General features: G+C 42.1%; 1 protein-coding gene across 1 annotated transcript; it reads right to left on the bottom strand.

The window, feature by feature from the left end:
• Nucleotides 1-4067: 4067 nt before the first annotated feature.
• NEUROD6 (neuronal differentiation 6) lies at nucleotides 4068-7982 on the bottom strand. Its single transcript, XM_074891185.1, has 2 exons — nucleotides 7431-7982; nucleotides 4068-6002 (listed from the first exon to the last, which is right to left on the bottom strand). Exon 2 carries the CDS (start codon nucleotides 5979-5981, stop codon nucleotides 4968-4970), a length of 1014 nt encoding a protein of 337 aa, XP_074747286.1. The 5' UTR covers nucleotides 5982-6002; nucleotides 7431-7982; the 3' UTR covers nucleotides 4068-4967.
• Between the last annotated feature and the right edge of the window lie 1755 nt (nucleotides 7983-9737).

Below are 9737 nucleotides of genomic sequence, written 5' to 3'. Positions count from 1 at the left end.
GCATAACATGCAAGAATTTTGTGAGTCGACTTGCTCAGGTCTGATTGTGCGGTGGAGAGGGCTTGGGAGTGCGATTCTGCATGGCAGCCCTGTGTACGGTAGTTAGATTTGTATCAGTGAGACAAGACAGGTCTGCCCTTGAGATTCTGCGGTGGCACGGTGCCAGCTGTTCGCCACGCTGATCTGTGTCTCTCCAGAGCAAAATCACAACCTGCTGCCATGGTTCAGCTCTGGGTCAGACCCACAGCCAGATTACCGAGGGGTGGTTTCTTTCGGTTTGTTTCTTTTTGTTGGTTTGTTTGGTTTTGCTTTTAATTGGGAAATCGCTGAAATTTTATAAAGGGACCTGCTTTCATGACAATTTGGCCCAAAGCGGTACCATCTCTGCTACTTGTATATCAAAAGCTGTAGGATTTTGGTACTGGGGTTAACCCTGCTTTGACACTGGCTACGGACCACAAAATATAACCGTAGGCTTGAGCCAAGCTAGATTCACAATCTGAAAAACAAAACCATGCAGCTACTTTTTAAATTGGGCAAGTACTATTTGCTTTTGCAAGGAAAGATTCTGCCATGTGTTTCACTGGGATTTCATTCATCTTTATTGATGGCATTTCACTTAATTTGCTGCCATTTGAGAGCCCTACAGGCAAAGGGGAGAAGAGAAGAGTAAAGTAGGGGTAAAAATGGGAAAGGGAATTGCTTGTGTAGAAAAAACCTGCCGTCACGTTTGTGCCTGTGCAATCTCCATACATTTTAAAAATCTTTGTGCAGATAGCTATGAAGTGAAAGAATGCAGACAGTCCCAAAGGGAGAACAGCCAGGATATGTCCTAAAATGAGCATATTCCTACTGTAATGCAGAGGAGCTTTGAGATCTCCTCTGAGCTCTGGCAAAGCAGTGATTTACCCCTCCCTCTCTTTGCAGTTGCACTGAGATTTGTAGGACTGTGGGGCTGGGGCCACTGGTTTTAAATTTTACTTCCAATTAGGTGTTTTTTGAGATGGAGTTCAGAGGTAAAGCCTAGTGCTACCCCGTCCATCCTACTCTGCCATTACTAGTGAGATCAGTGTTGCAGAGGAAAGGGTGCAAACCCTGAAGTACGCTGTCATGCCCCCCGCTCCTTTTTCCAGTTCCTGTCTTCAACAGGGCTGGCTGCAATCCTGGAACACGATGTTTAGTTTCTTTTCCAGCATTTTTATTAGTAAAACAAATATTTATTTTCCTCACTCTGTTCTGACATCTTTGGACATCTTTTTTTATGCCCTCATGTCAGAAACAGCATATTAGGTTAGATGGATGTTTAATCTGAACCAGTACAGCCATTCTTAAATAATTAGTGTATTTCTGATACCATAAAAACATACAGTGCTTTTTAAAAATCATGCTAAAATGTTACTCTGGGAAATAATAAATGGCAAAGAGTTCCACTGTATAACAAAACCATGTATGAAATAGCTTTTCTTCTGCCAGCTTTGGGGTTCCCACCTCTAAAATTGACAGAAGGCTTCATTACTCTTGTGCTAGAGGACAGGGAAGAATAGAAACTTCTCACCTAATTTTTCTGGAGCAGTTGCTATTTTACATATTTCTATCCTCAAGGAAGTGAAGGCAGTTAAGAGGAGAACAAGGCAGGCAGAAATGAACAGCTTTGTTTTGCTGTATGAATAGTGTTGAAAGGAGACAAACCTTATAAAGTGGAGATTATGGGTAAAGAAACCCCCTGGCTTTTGCTCCTGTAGGTTTAAAGCACCAGAACTTTCTCGATGCTCGGATTTGTTTCCTAAAATAAGGTGACTTCAAAAGCTTTTATAAATCGCGTCAGAGCTTGGAGCACCTTATGTTCTGTGACTGGCCAGTGAAGGAGCACAGAAATGTTTGTCACGTGCATGAAAGAGAAGGTATGTGAGAGAGCCTGCTCTCAAGGGGATCCCCTACCTCCATATCTCTAAATAATCCATACCCTTCCAGACAGGGAATGTCGGGTGTCTTTATGCTGTCTCAATATTTTTCTATGACTTGCTCCATTATTTATTCTGGACTGGCTTTCCAATTTGCAATGCCCTGAGCAAGCGTGGTGCCCGCCTTGAGCTACCAGAGGGGGAATCTGGCTGCGAATTGCCTCCCCATCTGTCGTGGAGTGAGCGAGAAAGATCTGAACTGGCAGGGATAATTTTTTTTTTCCCCTTTCCCTTTGCTTCTGCTGCCAGAAGGGGAAACTGGAACTGGCCCATGAGTTATTGAGTTAATATAGGGCCATGGAGCTGGAGACCCCCAGATTGCAGAGCCTGAAGTCCTAACACCCCCGGGTGCCTGCTGAATGTATCGCGGCAGGCATTTCCTTCCCTTGGTGCAGGACTTTACAGCTGCCGCCTTGCTTCGCTCTCAACTTATGCAAACGCACCCTTACCGGGTGCAGCAAGGCTGCTCTGAAGCGCTCGGCTAACTTCCAGCCTCCTGGAGGAGATTCCTCTTAGAAAACTTGGTTAGATAAGTTTGTTGCCACCGCTCAGTGGGACGGCATCTCCCCCCGCTTCAAAGGATCCCGTTTCCAGGCCCACTTGCCTATAGATCCTTGTGATGTATTAATATATTGCAGTGTCTCTTTGTGCCAATCTGTGCCCAGGACTGCATGTTTTCTTCTCCTTGACTGGCTTCTTCCCCCTTCTGCTCTCTCCTGTCACCTTTCCACACTTTGCTGAATATCAGTGAATTCTGAATAACAGCAAAAGCAATCTATTTTAACCTGTTCTTTTTCCCCCAACCCCTCCTATATTTGGTGCAGAACACCTGGAGATGCTGTTGAGCTGAGAGTTGTTAACCATTACCTTTCATCCAAGGCAGAAAACCGCTGCCTGTATCTTCCACAGTCCCTGACCCTGATGAAAGGTGGGATAATCCTGAGCTAAACCACCTGACCCGTGGCTCAAGACTGCTTCAAAAGGCTCTATTCTGGGCCTGATATTGGTCTCTAGAGAGGATGTTGGTTGAGCAAAACCCCATGTCTGCCACCCCCCCTCTGCAAACTTGGAAGCATTTAGACCCTGATCCAAACTTTGGGACTTGTTACCCCTCTCCAGCAGTTGGTGTAGCGTGGTCTTATTTAGAATAGGTGAATGTCAGGCTGCTGCTCTCCTGAAGGAGCTGCAATGCTTGAGGGAGCAGACCGTTTACAACAAGTCCCACTTGTGAAGTTAGGCAAATTATCAGGAAAAATTGGCCCGTCCCCTCTTTGTCAAGCTGCATACTCAAGTGAGGGTCTGAGGTTGATGTGTCATTAACAAACAGCAACGCAGACTGTGATTCAACCAGGAGTCTCTAACTTGTGTGTGGAATTTACACTTTTTATACAGATTTTTTAAAAAGTATTCCCTGCTCGTTCACAGCATAGCATTTTGGTACTTCAGGTGAATGCTTGTCAGGTAGCTGCTATTTATCCCTCAGAATCAAGAGGTCTTGCTCACTCACAGGTTTAAAGACTGTTGGCTTTTAGCTCAACTGTTCATTCGTTTTGTCACACGTGCAGCTTACTGAGAAATAGCTCTGAGCGGCTAGAAAACAGCCAAGGCTCAGCTGAGCTCAGCTCTGTTAAGGTGCGAGGGGCCGTGCAGACCCCCGTGGCTGCTGAACTAATGTGGGTCGCAGACACATCTATAGTTTACTGGTGCTGTTTATTAGCCAAGACTAAGTTTAGCAATGCTCAGGGAGACCTTTTCTCTGCAGTTTTTATGATTGCCATGCTCCTGCACCCCTCCACGAGCTAGAGCCGGAGGGGCAGCTAGTGGCCTGCATGTCTGCTCAGGGCCCTTTCCCGTATGAGCGACAAGACAAAGTTACCTTCTTCCTCTAACCTGTGTTTCATTTAGCACACAGCTGTTTCTGTGATATTTTGGGTCCACTTTTACTGCATCGCTAATACATCCTTCTGAAAATAGCACAAGGTTCGCCCTGATAATTCATGATTTCCATCCCTAGGCTCAAGCACTACAGGGGTGCGGGGAAGAAAGCTGTGTAGGCAAGACCAGAGGCAGCTGTATACTGTGAAATAATAAGTATCAGGCAAAATACAGTATCACAGCTAATAGATGTATTTTAAAAGTGGAAACATCTATGTTTAATTGCATTTAAAGTACGTAGTGAGAAACCACAGTTATACATTGTTATAACAAACCTTTACATCTGAAGTCAGAATAATACAAAAAAAAGTGCTGATTATATATGGTCAAAATAACTGAGGCAAAATTTCAACAACATCTTCTAAAATATTAGCATCTGGCCCCTGCCAGCAACACTCTAAAGGTCAGGCTGAATAATGTCAGTGACAATCACTGGTTTTCCTTAGCTCACCCAAAAACAACAACCCAAAAAACTGTTTTGTTTTTTTTGTTTGCTTTTTTTTTTTTTGCATAGCTTTCAATATTGCTGCACTCTCACCTCTGCATATTGCAAGCCCATCTCAGTTCTGAGATAATTTCTTTAAAGTTCTGAATATTTTTAATCCAGTTCTCCTCAAATACATAATATATATTTTCTACCAATTATAAATACATCATTTTTATTAATCTGATTTCAATAACATGCATTTGTATAATTACTGTACAATCAAAATAGACATTGACTTTACACAGTGTGTACGCTTTTATTTCAGCGATATTATTCAGACACACTGCTCAACAAATCAAGCAAACAGGGAAATAAAAATTAAAAAAAAAAAAAAAAGGAGGGGGAAATAACCTCTGTGAGGAAACAGAATCTCACAGTGTTTACAGACAAAAAAATGAAAGGAAAAATACTTATCGGAAAAAGGATTTATTAATACATAGAAAATCCCCACAATAGTTGAAACACACTTTAGGAACTAGTAAACACGTTAAATAGAGTTGTGCCAATTACGCAGTGCCCAAGCATCTGCTTGCTCTTAATTAGATGGGGAGGTGAATGACCACTGTTTATTTTCATTTTCCTCATTAATTATGAAAAACTGCATTTAATTCATCTTGCATGGTGAGAGACTGGCTGCGCAGATGTAAGTCGTAAGGGAAGTGGCTCTCTGTAGGCAACCTGAACATAGAGCTCTGCCCAAGGGGACCCCTGGGTGGCACTGCACAGTAATGCATGCCGTAATTGTAATTTTTGCCATAGTCCAAGCTTTCTTCTTGCTTCAGGGAAAATATCCCATTATAGTTAATTGGGGGAGGACTTAAGGGACCTTCAAACTGTGGGCTGGCGCACTCGGGGGAAGTGCTTTCATAGAAGGACTCGTAAGCGCTGCAGTAATTGTAAGGTTTCATGGACTTGGAGTTGTCGAGAGTCCCGTGCCCCGGGGGGGTGCCAAGCTCGGGGCTGTGGTAGGGGGGGTAGAAGGTGGAGTAGGGCGAGCGGGTGTGATGGGCACCTTCGCCTGCCTGGCCCATCAGGAAACTTCTGGCATTCAGCTGCAGGCATCCCGCCACCAAGTTTGTAGTTGGCTGGGACAGACCCTTGCACAAGTTTTGGACGAAGGTGAGCAGGTCGGGTCTCTTGCCAATTCGCAGGATTTCAGAAAGAGCCCAAATGTAGTTCTTGGCTAGTCTTAAAGTTTCTATTTTGGACAGTTTTTGTGTTTTAGAATAACAAGGGACCACTTTCCTTAAATTGTCCAGGGCGTCATTAAGGCCGTGCATCCGGTTCCTCTCTCTAGCGTTGGCTTCTTGTCGCCTGAATTTGATCCTTTCCATCCTTATCTTGCTTGTCTTTTTTTTCCGGAGGCCCCTTCGCCTAGGCAAGCCATTCTCATCCTCCTCTTCTCTCTCTTCCTCCTCCTCCTCTTTTTCTGTGTCTTCTCCAGGAGATCTTTTAATATTCTTTCCTCGGAGCACGATCTGCTTCGAAAAGCTTTCTGGGTTCTTCATTTGCTTTTGGTCATCACTTTCTCTGGAAAACTTTCTGCACATCTGGGATTCTGGCATTACAACAGACTCATCAAACGGTAGTGTTAACATGGTTCTATAATCTTAAGTTACCTGAAAGAATGCCAGCACAATATTTAAATATTTCCATTTTCAAAGTTTGCCGACTTACACACACATCCTCATGCACCTTTCGTGCGTCTGTGTGCACACCCTGTGTATGAGTGTCTGTGTGTATATATATATATATAAATGCACAATTTATATTTTTTGCATAAAATGCCAGTTGCAAATGCTCATTTTTTAAAAAATAAAAGCTGTCCAGAATTTTAAAATAGTTGATACGTTCAGGATCTTGCAACCAAAAAGCCACATTTCTCACAGATAAATATAGAGTAAATCAATATTCAAAATGTACAATTAGCTCCCTGCTCATTTATCTTTATTTTTAAACAAGCCCTTCGAACCCTCGCCACCATGGAATTCAAAGAAATGCAAAACATGATAAAGCAATACAGAAATTTCATTAATCCAAATTCCCCTGGGTGAAAAAATGAGGAGAGCGAGAGCAGTTTTAAAATTGAAAAGTGCCATATCTCTATTAACTGATTGTTAAATATTTTAAAATCACTTTTAGACTTATATTTCAAAGTTTTTTTTTTCCCCCTCTCCACGTTTCTTCCCTTATGAATCAAGATATTAAACTCTAGTAAGTTAGAGTGGGTGAGAAAAAAAAAATAATGGAACATCCCCCCCCCCCCCCCCGATCACTCAGCTAGTAACATAAGTAAAAACAAAGAATTTTTTTTCTAATGATTTGTATGAAAATCACATATTACTTATTTCATATTAAGACAAAAATCAGAATGATCTAACCCTAAATCTATTCAGATTAGAGTCAGGAAATAAAATCCCCCTACCTTTTTTTTCCTTTTTTCCCAGCAAAAATTCTAATGGATATTATCTGTTTAGCTAGAATCAACTTATTTGCTTTTTCTCTTTTTCTTTCCTCCTTTTTTTTTCTCCCCCATCAATTGTGGTGGGGGGGAGGTGAAAAATTCCCTGCACACTATAGCAGTGTTTATGTTCTGCGAGGCTCAGACGTCTCCCTCCAGCTCGTAGCTGACAGGAGCGGTCTGTAGATTCTGACTGCAACCCTGCACGTGTGCTCAGAATCCAGCCTGGAATGGGAAAATAATTTCCTTTTCCCAATTATTTTGCTTTTGTTTGCAGTTTGGGAGCAGCAAACGCTTGGATCCCACGGTCCTCAAAGAGACAAGCAAAACAAATGCAGGGACTTTTTTTGATAGAACAAAACTAAACAAAAACGCCAGTCAAAGACTAACTCTATCAGTATTGTCTACACACTTGCAATATTACATAACACCAATGAAAGTATGCAATTGCATCAGAAGAATAAAATGTTAGGAGGAGTTATTAGACAGTAAATAGCATACATAAAATACAAGACAATGATACTGTATCTTTAAACACTTGCATGCACACCCAGCACCAACTGAAATATATCTTTATTTGTATTACCTTAGCTTTTTATTTCATTCAACAATCAGTTTTCATTTTTTGCCTTCCAAATCTTTTCAGTCTGAATGTCGCATCGTCTCCTGGAGTCTAGATCTGTGTATATCTGCACTATCTCATTGATCTCTAAAAAGTGACATTGATGCCAACTGCCAGAGCTGGTACCCATGCCATCTGCTAGTGACGTCACGGGGCAGAGAAAACCACGTGAGCCTTTCTCCTGGGACCTTCATTCTGCACTGATCATCTGGCATCCCTCTAAGTGGGTACCAGCATTCATGTATCAACACAGAAGGTTAGACTGATAGAAAAAAAAAAAAAAAAAAAAAAAAAAAGAAATGAAAAAAAATCTGCACCAGCATTTCACATACAGTAGGTGCATTTCCACTGGAGCTGCTTCTTTTTAGCAGCCTAGCTGCACAGATAGACATGCCAACATTTGGTGCTATCCCTGCCTACAGGTACGGCTGCCCTGTGGTTGTTAATACGGTATTGTTTATACAAAAAGTGCTGTCTTGTATTGATCTGAGTCCCTCTGGTGCACCTGGTACCCAGGAAAAAAAAAAAAAAGGGAAGGCAGGAATGGGGAAGTAATGCCGGTGCTGTAACACATAGCATGGTCACAAAAAGTAGTTTTTGTATAAAGCTGCTGGGAGCAATTTTTGGGGTGTGGGGTTTTTTTGAGTGCAGCGTGTCGCCCCAGAGAGCAGGGGAACAGGAGCAAACATCCTGCCGGCTGTATGAAATTCTCCCCTCTCATCCCTCAGTGGGTTTTGACATTTCCGAAAGAAGAGATGCATTTGTAGGAGACTGGACATACAAGGTGAAGATTTAAGAAGCGATGCATTTTTTCGGCAGCGTGTGGTGGGGCTCGCTGGCCCCCATCCCGCCCCCGTGCGATGCGATGTGGTGCGAGCGGGACCCACCTGCTCCCGGCGGGATGACACACTCACAGGTGTAACTTGGGGTGCTCACAGGGTTTGTCCCTCTGCCAAATTTTCTCTGCCTGCCTGGCCTTTTTGCGAACGCTTCCCCGAAATCTCTTTAAAAACTGAGTTATTTCCTTTGGAAACACGCTCTTCCTCCTCCTAAAAATCTCCCCCTGTTCTTCCATTTGCCTCTCTGGCTGCTCCTTTCTTCGTGCCCTTGTTTCTCCCATCAGCTGCCTCTCCTGTACTCCCTGCTCTTCCTCCCTTAACCCTTTTGTCTCTTTCCACAGGCAAGAAACTGTTAAATGAAGCTGACAAAGCCTCTCGGCTCAGCCTTGCCATGGAGCTTATGGCAAACTCCACCTTGGTGTGTTTGGGGTTTGTGGGGGGTTTTTTTGTTTAAGGAGTGTCGTGTCACATATAAGCGATATCAAAAGAGTTACAGAGGGAATGATGTGTCATCTTAGGAACATTTTTTTAAAAGTTTGCTTTCATTATTATTGAGTATTATCACTGCTTTTTAGTGACTAAGTAATCTCTGTTTTAAAAAAGTGAGCGACTGAGTATGCTTTTAGTATTAAAATAATCCCTGGCAGAGCTGCTATTGTTATGGGTCTGTGTCAGCGTTTCCATTATAAATCCTGTTTTTGAAGGGTTTATAACTCATCTGCTTTAATTCACATTGGGCCCAAGCTTGGCATTAATGTTCTCAGTCCCAGTCCAATTATTTTGTTTTCACAAAGTTTCATTTAAATCTGTTTAGACATTTTTTGATTAGAGAGGGGAACAAAAAAAAAGACAGCAACAGAGCAACGTATGTGGTGGGGGGACAGTGTGTTATGTACATCTACATGCATGCACTCAATGATTTTGGAGCCTTTTGTTAAAAAAAAAAATAAAAATCCTTCGCCCCAAACTTTGTATTTTTTTACAGAACTGAGACACATCGGGTCATTCATTCTTTATGGAGCTCAGGCCTCTTTTTGTTTCATTTTTATTTTTTTTAAGGCAAATGTATTTGAAGTGACAAAGATGTTAAAACTTAAGTGACAACTGTTCAAAAGGAGCAAGAGCTGTACTATTCATAACATTTGTTCCGTTTTATCCCAAATATTACAATCTGTGTAACAGAGAGGAGGGTAGAATCCCATTATTCTCAATAGGAATTTATGTATTAAGAATTATATTGTGGAAGGTCCTAAGGGTTGTCAACCTTTTCAAGTGTTTTGCATATTCAGAGTATTATACAATGCACGATAATCTAAATATGCAAAGTCCTGAGGAACCAAACCCTGTTTCAATGCATACTAAAAATACTACGAGAAATTGAAGGAAAGGTTGACATTGTAGTGGCTCTGTGTTAAGGGAAGGACCATCAAAA

Source organism: Strix uralensis, chromosome 1 (assembly GCF_047716275.1).
Source record: "Strix uralensis isolate ZFMK-TIS-50842 chromosome 1, bStrUra1, whole genome shotgun sequence".
In the NCBI taxonomy this organism is placed as follows: Eukaryota; Metazoa; Chordata; class Aves; order Strigiformes; family Strigidae; genus Strix; species Strix uralensis.
Note: the sequence above shows the minus strand (reverse complement) of the source record. Positions and strands in the feature narration are given on the sequence as shown.

Coding starts and splice junctions, on each gene's coding strand:
- NEUROD6 (XM_074891185.1), bottom strand. CDS start 5,981: ATGTTAACACTACCGTTTGATGAGTCTGTTGTAATGCCAGAATCCCAG.